This window comes from Vidua chalybeata, chromosome 14 (assembly GCF_026979565.1).
Source record: "Vidua chalybeata isolate OUT-0048 chromosome 14, bVidCha1 merged haplotype, whole genome shotgun sequence".
Lineage (NCBI taxonomy): Eukaryota > Metazoa > Chordata > Aves > Passeriformes > Viduidae > Vidua > Vidua chalybeata.
The window spans coordinates 4,523,277-4,538,011 of record NC_071543.1 but is presented as its reverse complement, the minus strand read 5'-3'; the positions used below and the strand labels follow the sequence as shown (position 1 = coordinate 4,538,011).

Genomic DNA, 14,735 nt, shown 5'->3' with positions numbered 1-14,735 from the left:
GGGGCGTGCGCTGTCAGTCCTTGGTAGCTCCTCCCATCGCGCCTCTTCTCGCCTCTCCATTGGTCACTAGCGCTGTCACTTCGCGGTGACTCCTCCCACCCCACCGCTTCTCGCCGGCCCATTGGCCGTACGCGCTGCCACTCCGCGTGGTTGGCCCCGCCCCGGTGCGGACAAGGGAGGGCGGGGTGAGGGCGGGGCGCGGCACGTGGTGGGGGCGGGGCCGGGGGCCGACGGCGGAGGGAGGGGCTCCGGTGTGGCCCGGCCCGGCCCGGCCCGGCCCGGCCCGGCTCCCCAGCTGCTCCCGCCAGACCTCCCGGTGCAGCCCTCGGCGGGGCAAGACCGGCGCCGCCCCCCGTTCCTCTTTTTCGTTTTCTCTCACCGGGTGCCTACAAGGACCGGGTTTCCGAGCCCCAGCGCCGCGGGGAGCGCACGGGATGCTCCCGTCGTGGGTGCCCCGCCCCGCCCCTCCCACCTCATCCGCACATTCCCACATTTCGCACAGTAGTTTTCACACGGTTTTGCACACCCACACCGTGGGGTTGGGTCCGCAGAGCCCCCCAGGACTCCATCGCCGGCACCCTGCCACCGGCATCCCATCGATCCCTGTTATCCCACCTCGGGGCGTCCCGCCCCGGGCATCCCAGCCCCGGCAGCCCTCTCTGGAATCCCGCACACAGCGCTCCCGCTGGGCACGTGGCTGCCAGCAAAGGCAGGGCCCGGAGCGCCAAACCCGAGGGGAAAACACAGAACTTTTCCCGCGGTTGTTGCTATGGAGACAGGAGCAGACGGGGAACAGCTCGTTGTCCCTCTCCCTCCTGCCCCGACCGCCCCGCGCGCCCAGCTCGGGACGGAGGAGAACGACAAAGAGGACGGGGAGGACGGATGCTGCGGGCGCGGTGGCAGCCGCTGACACAGCAACTGACACCGCTTCGTGCCTGAGAACCCCGTGTGTTTGCTCCAACGATATTTTGGGTCCCATCGACCCCGAAATCGCTCCCAGTAGCCGGCTCCGGCCGGGCGGGAGGAACCGTAGGTGCGGCAGCTCCGTCCCCGAGCCCGCGGCACTGGCGCGTCCCCGGGGAAAACAGCGAATCCTGACCGACGAGGGTCACAGACGGAGCGAAGACCCCCTGAGCTGCTCTGGCCCGCGGTGGCACCGGCGGCTCCCGCTGACCGGCGAACCGGGGGCGTCCCGGGAGGGCCAGAGCCGTTCCAGAGCCCCCGGGGGCTCCGTCCGAGGCCGGGAGGGCGGTGTCCGTCCTTCCCGGGCCCCCCTCCGTCCCCGCCGGTTCTCCCACCCCGCCCGCCGGACCCGCTGCCATGGCAACCTGGACGTCACGGTGGCGCGCTTTGCGGTAGGGCGGAGGGCTCGGCGCGACATTCGGTGGCGCTTTGCGGCAGTACCGGCGTGCGGAGCCATGGCGGAGGAGGACCCGGCAGCGGCGGCGGCAGGGAGCGGCAGCGAGAGCGAGGAGGGGGTGAGCGGGGCCGGAAAGAGCGCGACGGGCTCTCCGGGCGGCCTCCACCGCTGTTTGCGGGCCTTCGGGCGCTCTCCTGGCCGGGGTGGGCGCAGCGGAGGACGGCGTGGCCTGGCCGGGGATGTCGGGCCGGGGATGTCGGGCCCGGGACCCGGCCGGGCGGTGCCGTGGGGGCACCGGGGAGCACGTAGGAGCGGACGCTGGGGCTATCCCCGCGGCCGCGCTCTGCCGGGTTGGGTCTGTGACCGCGTGTGCCGTGTGGCAGGAGGATGGCGAGCGGCGGCACCGGCAGCTCCTGGAGGCCATCAGCGTCTTGTCCGGACGGAAACGGTGAGTGGCGGCTACGGGCGTCGCGCGTTTAGGCCCCGGGGCTCCTGCAGCAGCCGCGTGGCGAGAGGCTGCACAGGAAGGGGTGCAGGGGGGACGGTTCTCGGCCCCTGCCCTCGGCACCGGCCCCAGACCCTCCAGAGCACCCGGCGGACACGAGGAACCTTTGGGGTTGTTTGCTGTGTCTCTCTCGCAGGCGGAAGCTGGCGGAGCGCTCCGAGGCGAGCGGGCAGGTGTCCGAGTTCAATGTCACCTGCAAAGGTGAGGCAGGGAGCTGGGCAGGGCTCGCGGGTCTGGGATGGCGCTGCCCACCGAGAGCCACTGTGAGGGCTGGGACAGCTTCCTCACCTGGCAGTGCCACACCTGTGCATAGGTGCTGGGGAAAAGCTGGTTCTGTCAGAGCTGCTGCAGCCCATTCATCCCAAATCCACGCTGGGCAGTGTGAGGAAGGAGCTGGCCAGAGTGAAGCAGAAGGCAGCAGTGGAGCTGCCACTGAGCAAAGAGGAGGCCAAGAGGGTGAGTGCAGGGAGCCAAGGGGGTCTGAGCTGAGCCCCCAGGACCGCCGTGCTTCTCCCTGATGCCACCATCACCTTTCTCTGCTCGTCCTGTCCCCCCCCAGGTGGTGAGGGAGGCCGCCTACATGACCAGCTCGAAGGAGGTGGGGAAGTGGCAGCAGGTGGTGCTGCAGAACCGGCGCGCGGAGCAGCTGGTGTTCCCCCTGCGGCAGGACATCGCCACCGTGACCCCTCTGGAGAGAGTCACCTCGGCGTGGAAGGTGGCCACTGGGGGTCACACAGCTGGGGCGGCTCTGGGGTGCGGCCAGGGTGGCTCCAGGATCAGCTGGGGCAGGTCGATGTCTCCTGGCTGTGCTGGGGGCAGTGATGGCAGGCCCAGCCTGGGGGTGACACCGGACAGGTGCCCGCTGAGCTTGGGAAGAGTAGAAGGGCAGTCTGTGCTCGTCTCACAGAGCAGGTGTGTAAATTCCATCTGGGACAAGCCAGGTAGGGTGTGAGCAGAGGGTTTGGAGCCTGCTCTGTCCCCTCTTGTAGCCTCTCAGGGCCAGGCACATGGGAATGTCCCCTGGCCACAAGTGCTGAGACAGAGGGGGTTGGTTTGCCAAATCCTGCATGCCTGGAAACATTCCTTACAAAAGAGGGGTGTGTTTGGTTTTGAATGCAAGTTCCTGTGGGGTTGTGCTGCTGGCAGGAAAGTACTGCTATCCCTGGGAGTTGTCAGATGCCCAGGGGAGGGAGGGGCGGCCCCTGCTGAACTCCCAGCAAACCTGTCGCTCACACTGATCTGCCCAAAAGTCCCTTTCTGTTTTGAAGGGACATGGCATTGCATGGCCTAGAACTCCTGCTCCACACTTCTTGAGTGGTGCCCCCTGGGCAGCACTGCCTGGCAACAGGGAGGCCATTTTTCTAATGTGGGAGGAATTCTAGCTGCTCTCACCAGGCCATGTGGCTGGGAGAGTGCCCAAGGGCTGTGGTGTGGGACCTGTGAGTGGGGCTATGGCCACCCAGTCCCTCAAGGCAGGGGATGCTTCTGTAGGCCTTCCACAGACCATCGTGGGGGCAGTGAGAATCGATGGGGACATCCAGGGGAGCACTGGCACTTGCAGTTCTCCTCATTCTCTTGCCATGTCTACTGTCCCAACAGGCCCGAACTCCACTGGAGCAGGAGATCTTTGGATTGCTCCACAAGACACAGCAGCCCATCACAGACCCGCTGCTGACTCCGGAGGAGATGGCCTCACTGCAGGCCATGAGCTTGGAGGAGGTGAGGCTTCACCCCGCCGGGCCCTGGCTCTGGGGGCCTCTTCCTTGGCCCCATCCCTCACGCCCTGCTCCCCATCCCTCACGCCGTGCTCCCCATCCCTCACGCTGTACTCCCTGGCAGGCCCAGCACCGGCGGGCAGAGCTGCAGAAGGCCCGGGCAGTGCAGTCCTACTACGAGGCCAAGGCTCGGCGAGCAAAGCGGATCAAGAGCAAGAAGTGAGGCTGTGCCCGTGCTGGGCTGGGCATGCTGGGAGGGCAGGGCGGCCCTGCCTCGCCCGTGGCTGCCCAGCCCCTGAGCCACCCCTGTGCCACAGGTACCACCGTGTGCTCAAGAAGAGCCGGAGGCGCCAGGCCCTGAAGGAGTTCGAGCAGCTGCACAAATCGGACCCTGCGGCCGCCTTGGCACGGCTGGAAGAGCTGGAGCAGCTCAGGATGCAGGTGCTGCCTCAGCACCTCTGCCTCACCCCTTGGGAGGGCCCTGCTCCTTGGGGAGCTCTGTGTGATGCTTCTCTTTCCCCAGGAGCGGATGAGCCTTAAGCACCAGAACAAGGGAAAATGGGCCCGATCCAGGGCCATTATGGCTAAGTATGACCTCGAGGTGAGATGGAGCCACAGAAGGGTTTGGTGAGAAGGGACCTTAAAGCTCATCCAGTTCCACCCCCCTGCCATGGGCAGGGACACTTTCCACTAGACCAAGTTGCTCCAAGCCCTGGCCAACCTGCCCTCAAACATTTCTGGGGATGGGGCAGCTATAGCTTCTCTGGGCAATCTCTGCCTGGGCTTCCCCACCCTCACAGGAAAAAATTTCTTCCCAATATCCCATCTATCCCTGCCTTCTGTCAGTGTGCAGCCATTCCCCCTTGTCCTGTCCCTCCAAGCCATGGTATAAAGTCTCTTTATCTCTTATAATCCCATTTATATATTGGAATGCCATGACAGGGTCCTCAGCATTGCTTGGGGAAGGAGGGGAGGCTGAGGTGGGCAGGGAGGGTTGGGAATGTTGTCTCTGCCCTGTGTTAGAGCCTCTCGGTGCCCCCAGGCCCGCAAGGCCATGCAGGAGCAGCTGGCCAGGAACAAGGAGCTGATGCAGAAGGTGTGGGTGGAGCCGCCCAAGGAGGAGCTGTGTGAGGTGCCCGAGGAGGACACCACAGCCTTGCCCATGCCCACCGGGGCTAATCCCTGGATGCTGGGCAAGCCCAGTGGCCTGGCCCCGGGGCCTGAGGCACAGCAGGGTCCAAGAGATGACACGGTGCCTGCTGCTGTGGAGAACAAAGACAAGATGGAGGAGGAGGAGGAGGAAGAGCTGTCAGAGGAAGAAGCTCTGCTGCAAGACTTTGAGCAGAAGCAATGGGAGCAGACAGGGAGCCCCAAGGGGCACAGCAAGGAGCATGGTGAGGAGCTTAAGGCCCAAAGCTGGGTGGGCTGGGAGTGCTGGGGGCTGGACAAAGGAGGAGGGATCTGGGACAGTTTTTGTCTGGTTTCACACAGCTGTCCTTGCTTTCTGCCCTGTGGAGTGACCATTTCTACCTTCAACATGTAGGTGCTGATGAGACTGAGACTGGTGCTGAGCAGCCCAGGGATAGCCCAGTCCCCCCAGACTGTGCCAAGGAGCTGGGGGACAGCCCAGTCCTCCCAGACTGTACCGAGGAGCTGGGGGATCACCCAGTCCCCCCAGACTGTGCTGAGGAGCTGGTGAGCACAGGGCTGGAGCCTCCTCCTCAGGCCCAGGAGCAGCTCCTGCTCTCGGAGCAGCTGCGCCACGTGCAGAGCATGGAGGATGTGGAGAGTCTGGCCAAGGAGGAGCTTGTGGAAGAGCAGGAGAAGCTGGTAGCCCTGAGAGCAGGGAAGCGAGCACGGCAGCAGGAGGAAGGCAGAGCTGGGGACAGACATACCAAGAAAGCACCAGCAAAGAGGAAGATGATCAGCCTGGAGGCTGTGCTGGATGGGAAGCCCCAGGAGATGGACTGCCCCAGCCTGCCGGTGGTCCTGGAGGAGGAGGTGAGCAGGACGGGCCTTCCCCATGCTCCCCAGTACCCAAAACACCCATCCAGTAATGCCCAAACCCTTAAGTTTCAGTAACCCCAAACCCTCTCCTGGTAACCCTAAACTCCCTTCCAGTAACTCTAAACCTCCTTTCAGTAACTCCCAGTAACCCCAAACCAGTAACTCTAAACCTCCTCCCCGTAATTAGAAGCCCCAAACTAGTAACTTCCAGTACTCCTAAACCCCCTTACAGTAACCCCAAACCCCCACCAGTAATGCCCAGTAACTTTTACCCCCTTCCCACTCTTCCCAGTACCCACAAACCCTCTCCCAGTGCCTCCCAATTTGTCCCAGTCTCTCCCAGTTCCCCCAATAACCCTTAAACCCACTCTGTCTTGTCCTCGTGCAGGAGGGTGGCATGGAGCAGCGCGGGATGATCACGGAGGCCTTTGCTGGGGATGATGTGGTCGCTGACTTCCGCCGGGAGAAGCGCAAAGCAGAGGAGGCAGTGAAGCCCCAGCCGGTGAACCTGGTGCTGCCGGGCTGGGGCGAGTGGGGCGGCACAGGCCTGAAACCCAGCGCCAGGAAGGTCAAGAGGTGAGTGGGGGAGTCTCAGGGTTCTGCCCAGCCCTGTGCCAGCCCTGACCCCTCACTTGCCCACAGGTTCCTGATCAAGCCGTGGGCGGCGCCTCCACGGAAGGACCAGCACCTGCCCCACGTCATCATGAGTGAGAAGCGTAACATCCACGTGGCAGCGCATCAGGTGGGCCACACCTGCTCTCCATGAGAGCTCCAGCACCTGGGCAAGCCTGGGGCATTCCTGTGATCCCTTCCCAAAACGTCCTCAATCCCTGCCTCTAATCCCTGCCCAATGCTTAGCTTCCAGCTAAAACAGCTCAGAAATGAAGGAGGAGGGATGTACAGGGCTCCTCCCTTGGTGGTGGTGGTTGTTCCAGCCCTCTTGGGCTCTGCTGGCAGCGGAAAGGGAAGCAGAGTGTGAGTGGGTCCTGGACAAGTGGGAAGCATTGAGCATTGGGGGCAGCATGGACTGGAAAAGCTGGGCTGGGTGACTCAGGGCCATTACCCCTGTGGTGTCCCCACAGGTCAGCGAGCTGCCCTTCCCCTTTGAGCGGCACCAGCAGTTCGAGCAGAGCATGCGGACGCCCGTGGGCTCCACGTGGAACACTCAGCGTGCCTTCCAGAAGCTGACAGCCCCTCGAGTCATCACCCGCATTGGCCACATCATCCAGCCCATCTCAGCCGAGGACGTCCCTGACACGGCCCCTGGCAGCAGGGCCAGGCTTGGGGGGGAGGCCATGCCTGAGAGGAAGGCTGTGCCCAGGGGGAAGGCTGTGCCTAGGGGGAAGGCTGTGCCCAGGGGGAGGGCTGAGCCTGGGCAGAAGGCGCAGCCCCGGCACTCCAGAGCACGGTAGCTCTGTGTCTGCAGCCTGGAGGCTTGAACTGGAGCGAGCAGAGGAACCAGGAGCACCTCCTGGTTCTGTCCAGGTCCTTCTACCTCTTTCTCTGCAATAAAACCCAGGGCTGTCTTCCCTGTGCTGTCTGCATGGCTGCCTTGGCAATGTCCAGGGCTAGGTTAGGCCATCCATCCTGTCCTTGGGGTCCGTGCAGGGTTGGGTGCTTTGGCTGAGTTGAGAGTGAGAGCTTGGTCAGGAGCTCATAGTGGGGTACTATGGTGAAGGACTAGAATAGCTGCCAACATCCTGTCCTTTGTCTTTTATATCCCCATTTTTGTACCTACATAGATTTTTAAATCTTGGCCAAAGGGGCTTTCTCCCCACCTTGTCATGCTGAGCCTGGCCTCAGGGGTTTTTCTCAGGTCCACCTGCACTCCCAGAGTACCTGCTCAGCCCTAATAAACCTGATCACCTGGAAATGGCTCTGTCAGGTGCTTCTGCTGCTCTGCACGTGCTGGGAGCTAGCTCTGTCCACGGGCAGCCCCCACTCCTGCTGCCCACCTCCCAGCCCATGCTCTGTGCCTGGCCCCCCTCGGAGTGTGACAGTGAGGTGCCTCTCGGGTTGGTTGGTGCATCCAGCACAAGTGGAGCCATGTGCCAGAGCCTTACGGACTGGGCAGGGATCTCTCCAGGCTTCTCCCCCCACTTACAACGTGGGCTGTACTCAGCAGCAGTTGGAGGAGCATTTCCCGGCCCCAGCACAGGAGCTGGAGCTGCTGCTGATCCCAGGAAACATGTCCCTCGTGTCAAGGACGCCTCCTCCCACCTTGGCACTGCAGCCCACGCCGGGCACGGCCTGTCCCCAGGGCCGCCCTTCTCCCTTGTAGCTGTGTCAGACCGGGAAAAGGGGGCCGTTCTGTAGGGTCAGGGTGCAGACACCCTCCGTGCTGACTGACTGCCGGTATCCATGACTTCCCAGGGCCCTCCCTAGGCAGGGAGGGGACTGGGGGCTGACGTGGGGCAGGTGTTGCAGCTTTGCCGGGGACCCATCCAGAGTGTCTGTGGCCACTGCAGCACCAGGGCTGGGGAGTCAGAGGGCACTGGACTGTGATGGGGCCACGGTTGTGGGGAGAAAAAAAAAAAAAAAAAAAAAAGCAGAGAGCATTTCTGTGCCGTGACACCGAGAGCCCCTCACGAGGCTGGTGGCCCCAGCAGAGCCTGCGGCCCTCTGCCATGGGAATCCTTCGCCCCGGAGATGTCGTGAAGGGTGGGGGGGGTCGTGTTTGTTTCAGTAAAAGGTGAAGCGCCCTGAGGACGGGAAGGCAGCATCTCCTGTAAACCCCTCCACCTGCCTGCAGTCCCCCAGAGCCGCCCCCACTCCCCGGCTACTGAGGTCGGGAGATCCCTGCGACACTGCTGTTCCTGTCCCTCTTGCCGGGACCCTCCCTCGCCTGCCCTGGCCAATGGCTCTGCTTTCCTCTTCCCCAGCCCAGACAGTGTTTGGCTGGACACAATGGGCTGTCCCCATCCAGCCCACCTCCTCAGCTCCAGCCCCAGGACACTCAGGGCACCCGGGCAGGGAACGGTGTGGGGGACCTGTTACAGCACAGCCCCCGAATTTGGCCCTGCCCCACCGCAAATGATGCTGCTGCCGTGCGTGCGTGGTGTCACCTGTGTCCCTGAAGAAGGGAGCACTGCCCCGCGAGGTCTGGCCCTGCCCCAGCCGGAACTGAGATCTCCTCAGCTCCGATGCGATGGTCCCTCCAGGGCCAGGAAGATGGTGGCACCAGGGCAGTGCTCAGGTGCAGGTCCTGCAGAGGACCGAGGCCGGCAGATGTAACACCAGCTCAGACTGGGAGTAAGCAGGTCTGCAGCTGTCACAAGCTGGAGCGGCGGCAGGACCTGCTGAGGTGCAGATCCCTGTATGGATCCCTGCCTCACACAGAGCTGGTGGGTCTGGCAGACTGAGTGGGGGTGATACTCAGCGTGGGAGAGAACAGCTGTAGCCACACATCTGGATCTGCCTCATCCTGTGAGGAACGGCAGCACTGGACTGGAGTGGCTTGAACTGGGGTTTCCAGTATCCAGAGATGCTTCAAAAATAAATGGGGACAACGTTAGCATGAGCTGGTGGGTTCCGCAGGAGGGACCCTGGTGCGGGGTGACCACTGGCGCTGACAATCCCACTCCTCCAGGCTCCTGCTACAGCACAGGCTCCTCTGGAGACCTCACATTAAGGCAACGCTTGGCTCTCGACTTCTCTGCAGAAATGGATTTGCTGGGCACAGGAGCTTGGGGTTTTTCAATTAATAACCCATTCCAGGTCTGCTGCAGGAAAGGGGGATGCCAGGGATGCCCATTTACAGCCTCCCGGGTCGCCGGGGAAGGGGGCGAGAGCCCTTTGCAAGGGGACAGAAACGGGCCGGGGAACCCGGCACGGCTGCGGGCTGGGGTGGCTCCCTGCGGGGACTTCCCCAGCCTGATCGTCGTTCTCCCCATGACAGCAGGGCCGGCTGCAGGCTGCCAGACAGGATGCGAGTCGAGGAGAACCTGGACAAGGCCCTGTTGTCGCCGGCCACCTCGTGGGCCACGGGAGCCCCGGTGCCGCGGAGCGAACGGGCAGCCCTCCCTCGGCCGCCTGAGCGCCGCGTCCCCCGAGAGCCGCGAGTGGCTGCGGTTGCTCTTACTGGCCTACTTTCCGGGCTACGTCAAAGCCGGGCTTACGGAGCAGGGAGCCGCGGCAAGGGCGGCCGAGCTGCTCCCCGTGCCAGCGGGGAGCGGGGGCTAATCCGGGCCCGGGGTCGCCCAGCCTGGCTGGCACACGGGCGGCGAGCAGCGGGGCAGGGCCGGCGGCGCTGCCGTGGGGCTGGGGACGAGCACGGCCACCGCGAGGTCTCCCGGGGCAGGGACCCACCCGGGAGCGGGGGCCACTCCAGCGCCGGGGAGCTGCCGGTGCAGCCGGGCTCCTGCACCCGGCGTCCCGGGAGGCCAGTGGGAGCGGGATGGAGTAAAAGGCAGATTTAAAATCAACAAACAAAAGGCTTTTGGTCGCTGTTTTTGGGGGGGTTGGGTTTTTTTGGTGTTTTGTTGTTTTTTTTTTTTTTTTTTTTTTTTTTTTCTTTTTTATCTTTTTTAAATGCAGGCTATAAATAACCTGTAAGATATTTCGTCTGGGCTGTTTCTGCAGCTGAAATCTTGTCCCTCTGGCTTCCCAAGCTCAGGAAGTGAATATGAGCACTGCGGCCGTCATAGAGCACCCCTGGGTCCCTGGGGTGGATCCCTGGGATCATGCACCTTTGCCCATTGGGATCGGGGAATTTCCGTGTCCCTGAACACCTCCAGCCCCCATGGGCTGGAAACGCTCCTCCCCAGAATGGGCCCGAGCTCCACTCTCCGGAGTGTGAGAGGGGTTGAACACCGCCCCCCGACTGGACGGAGGCGAGAGGCTCAGCCTGGCACAGTGCGGGACAAACAGGACAAGGGAGGCAAGTCTGAGGTTGGAATGTCAGACTCAGAAATGCTCTCCCCAATATATCCCGTGCCGGGGACAGGGGTGGTCCCTGCTCCCCGAGTCTCTCAGCCTCCATCGCCCCGCACCAGGGGCGCGCTCACACCCCGCTCCTTCCGCCGTGGTACCCGGTGCCCGGCGCATCCCGGCCGCATCCGGGCGCCGCAGCGGTTTCCGTGGAGATGGCATCTCCCAAGCCCGCACCGCCCGAGCCGGGGGTTTCCATGGAGATGCCGTATCCATCACGGCACAACCTGAGCCGGAGATTCTGCCGAGATGCTGTAGTCGGGACCCTTGCCCCGCAGCGGGGCCATTCCTGGGGATGTGGGTGGCCGGGGCCCTCTGTGGCTCGGGGGTGCCTGTGGTGTTACCCACTGCTCCACACACCAGTTCGGTGACAGCACTGAGACACCAATACCTGCGACTCTGAACATCCTGGGGGAGCTGTAGCCAGCCTTGTCACCCTCCAGAGCGGGAACCCACTCACTCAGGCTGCGTTGTCACATTCTGTCAGGGTCTCCAAGAGATGGCGGGTCCCTGCCTGTACCCAGCTGCCTGGAGAGGAAAGGGGGAAATCCCCGTGTCCCTGTGTCCCCCGATGACTTTCTCCCAGCTGCCACCCTGCAGCTCCCACAGTGACACGTCAGGGTGGGATGTCAGTGGCACCAGGTGGGAAGCAGGCACCGTACTGCACTCCTGCACCAGGGGATGAGGTACCCAGCCCCAAACCAGCAGCATCCCGGAGCTGAGGGACACCTGGTTGAGTTCCAGCACAGCCAGCGCACCAAAAACTTCCCGGGGGGGACATGAAGGGCCTCAAAGGGCAGGACTGAGGCCAAGCTGAAGGGTGAGCAGAGGCAGACGTCCTCCTGACAGGCAGCTCTCTGTGTGTACATGTGCCCTGGCCAGTGTTATGATAGCAGCTTCGTTTGAGCACAGCTGCTGCAGAGGTGGCACCTTCCATTCTGCACACAGCAGAGCTCTGGCAAACCCCAAGCTCCCACTGCAGAGAAGGGGGAGAAGCTCGGGAATGCCCCTGGGGCACACACTGGGACATGCTGGGACACTCTCCTGCCCACTCGGTTCCATGGGAGATGTGGGGCCGGTTCAGCCCCCATGTCCATCCTTGCCTCAGCCCCCTCCATGCTCCTGCTCCACCTCTGCTCCCAGATGGACCTTCCTTGGCCACCCTTGTCCTGCCCAAGCCAAGGCCATCTGGAGCCTCCATGGGGGCTTCTCAGCTGGCAGAGCAGCAGCAGCCAGGAGCCTGGGGATGATGCCTGAGGCTGGGCATTGCTAGCCATTCCAGCCTCCAGCTCCTGGGGGGCCTCAAGCCCCCACACAGCCTGGCCACTGCCAGGACTGCCAGCAGCACTTGCAGCATCCCCAGGCACAGGCTGTCAGATGCAGCACTGCGGTCAGAGCTCAGCTCTTTGTCTGCTGTTATAATTAGGAGCCCCTCGGTGGCTACTGAGGCCAGACCTGGGAAGCTCAGGGCTGGGGGACAGACACTAAAGGAGCTGAAATTTGGCATGGCAGCCTGGGAGCAGGGGTAGGCCCTGTTCTGCCCACAGCCAGCTACTCTTCAGAGCCTCGTGCTGCATTGAAAAGGGCTGGAGTGTAGCCAGGGCTCTGTGTGGTCACCCCTCTCAGTCCTGCCAGCCCTGCCCTCACCTGATTTCTGGGGCTCCCTTGGCACCCCAGCCTCTGCTCATCCACTGTATTCTCCTCCCGTCCATCACTTTGCCCTTGCCCTGGCTGCCAGCTATTCCCTTGGCTCCCAGGCACAACATGGTTCCTCCCTGCCTTATCCCACATTCTCACCCATCAGCGGTGCTCTCCCAGCCCAGGGCTTCTCCTGGGATGTGGAGGAGGAGGAGGGCAGCAGAGACAGTGTGTGCCTGCTGACTCCTGTCTGTGCTGCTTAGCATGGGCAATACACACTTCTCTAGCCAGCGCGGAGGCCTGCAGTGGATAAGGAGGAAGAGGCCAGTCCCAAACTCCCTTGGATGGTCCCAAGAGAAAGCCACCTAAAATCTCAATCCATGAAATTCCCTTCCCGAGGCAGGAGCAGCCTTGTTTTGGCCCCAGCAGCTGGGTTCAAAATGTCAGCCTCTGAGCTCATAACAGATCCAGTTTCTCACGCAGGAGGTGGGACTCTGTCCCATGTCCCTCCTGAGCACCATGTCCCCTGCAGAGCAGGGAGAAGAGGGGCTGCACAGCAGGACATTAGGCAGCAGCCTGGCCTGTCATGTGCCCTGCAGCACTTGTGGCCTCCCTGCCCACCATTCCCTGTCCCCGACTGCCAGCAGGGAGAACAAGGCAGCCACTCTGACACCATCACCTTCTATCTGCACTGCCACCCATGCTACCAGTGTTTGTTGTCAGAGTGGGACAGCCCATGGAATGCGAGAGGACGAGGGCTGCAGGTAGAGGTGGCAACTCTCCTCAGTGTCACTGCACCAGCCAAACCCAGGTGAGCTCTGCCCACCTCAGAGGGAGCAGCACGGAGGATCCTTCTTCAGAAAAGTCCCAAGAAACTCAGTGAGAAGTCTCCAGACCCCACAGAAATGGACACACTATTCCTCCCAATGGGACACCCGTCCCCTGGCTCCACAGTCACAGCCCCACCTTTCCAGTGGAAGCTGAGGTGTCCAGGGCAGAAGCAGCCCTGGACATGGAGGTGACATGGAGCACATGAGGCTGAATCACCTCATTCCTCTTCCTCTGGTGCCAAGAAATACAAGCCACCTTTGCTGCCACCACCCTGCCAGAGGAGAAGGCTCCATGATCCCAGCTCATCCAGAGATGCCTGCCAGCCCTGCTGCTCAACTGTGGCTGGCACTAACGTGATTCCCAGAAGGGTCAGGGTCTCCCCTCAGCAGCCTGGCAGGAGCAGAGTGTGCCATGCCCAGCTGGTTGTGTTAGCCAACACGTTCTGGTTTCTGGTCAGGGAGGTGGCAATGATGTGGATTCTACCCAAAAAACAGTGGGGAGAGGAGAAATAAATTTTTAAAAGGACACAAAATGGAGCAGTAATGACAAAAGCAGCAGCAACAGTACTGCAGGCCAGGTCAGAGCTGAGCGCTCAGGCCCTGGTGGCTCAGGGGACCAGAGCAGGCAGGGGACACACATGTCAGGGGCTGCCCTGAGCACTTGGAGGGTTAATGGGTGCCCTTGGCCCTGTGGAACTTGGCAGAAGTCCTGCTGCCCAGGAAGGTGGTGAGGAGGAAATGCTGAGGTGAGGCAGCAGCTGGGGTTGCCCACAGCTGGGTGTCCTGGGGGATGTGTAAAGAAGCCCCCAGCTCCCCCTGCAGCACAAGGCCTGGCTTGATTCCCTTGAGGGACTACTATGAGGGCTCTTTATCATATTTTTGCTGCGACAGATCATTCCCATTGGCATTTCTTCTAGTTAGTCCACGACTGGTGCCTGATTAGCTCCACTCCCTGATGGAGAATGCCCCTTATTCCCCAGACTTTGCCATTTCCCTGGAACATGAGAGCCTCAGAATTTTTCACCACCACCTTTTAAAGTCCTTTGGTGCAAATTATCCCATCCTGAAGATTTTAAAGGTTCTAATTAATTGGGGCAGGAGCACTGGCGTGTCAGAGGATGCGATGGTGGGATGCAGGGCTCTTCCAGTCAACACCATGCAATCCTGGGTGTGATTCCTGCAGGGATGGGGTGAGGCAGCTGCACGATGAGGCTGTTACTCAAACTGTCTGTTTTTAATTGCACCAGGATGCAAATAAGGCAGGTCTTTATGAACCTGGGGTCATGTGCCTGTCTTAGGCTGTGCCAGCCTGACTTTCTGACCATCATCCAACCTGAAATGCCTCTTGGAGCACCTCTTTTACCCACAGTCTACCTGGAGGCAACAGTGGGAAAAGGTTCAATATAATGTGGAGAAGTGGAGTAATTCCCCTCTGCAGGAAGAAGAGCTTCCTCCCTCATGGCCTTCCTCGGTGGAGCCCTGGCTCTCTGCCTTCCCATGGTCCTGGCAGCCCCATGTTTCACTCTGCCACCCCTCACAGTGCCGCCTACAATTCCCGAATCTGTTGCCCCACAAGCTCAGCACTCTTCTGCCCACAGACCCCTGCCCCAAACTGCTCTCCAAGCCCCCACAGCCCCAAAAGGGGGACAGGCCGTCTCCTGTCCCAGGCTGCTGTGGCCTTTTCTGCAAAAAAAAATAGACCTCAATCTCTGTGTAAGATGTTTTTCCCTCTCCTTAGGCGCTGAAAAGGT

General features: G+C 61.9%; 1 protein-coding gene across 2 annotated transcripts; it reads left to right on the top strand.

Moving 5' to 3' along the window:
- Positions 1-221: 221 nt before the first annotated feature.
- UTP14A (UTP14A small subunit processome component) lies at positions 222-7,116 on the top strand. Of its 2 annotated transcripts, none has more exons than XM_053956052.1 (14): positions 222-1,478; positions 1,744-1,808; positions 2,002-2,066; positions 2,179-2,321; positions 2,425-2,580; positions 3,465-3,584; positions 3,705-3,799; positions 3,898-4,021; positions 4,104-4,181; positions 4,623-4,974; positions 5,124-5,581; positions 5,976-6,163; positions 6,230-6,329; positions 6,670-7,116. In XM_053956052.1, the coding sequence occupies exons 1-14, from the start codon at positions 435-437 to the stop codon at positions 6,997-6,999; spliced, it is 3,318 nt and encodes a 1,105-aa protein (XP_053812027.1). In that variant the 5' UTR covers positions 222-434; the 3' UTR covers positions 7,000-7,116. The 2 variants fall into 2 exon arrangements, with proteins under 2 accessions (XP_053812027.1, XP_053812029.1); XM_053956054.1 differs by lacking the exon at positions 6,670-7,116 and adding an exon at positions 6,446-6,640.
- Positions 7,117-14,735: the final 7,619 nt, after the last annotated feature.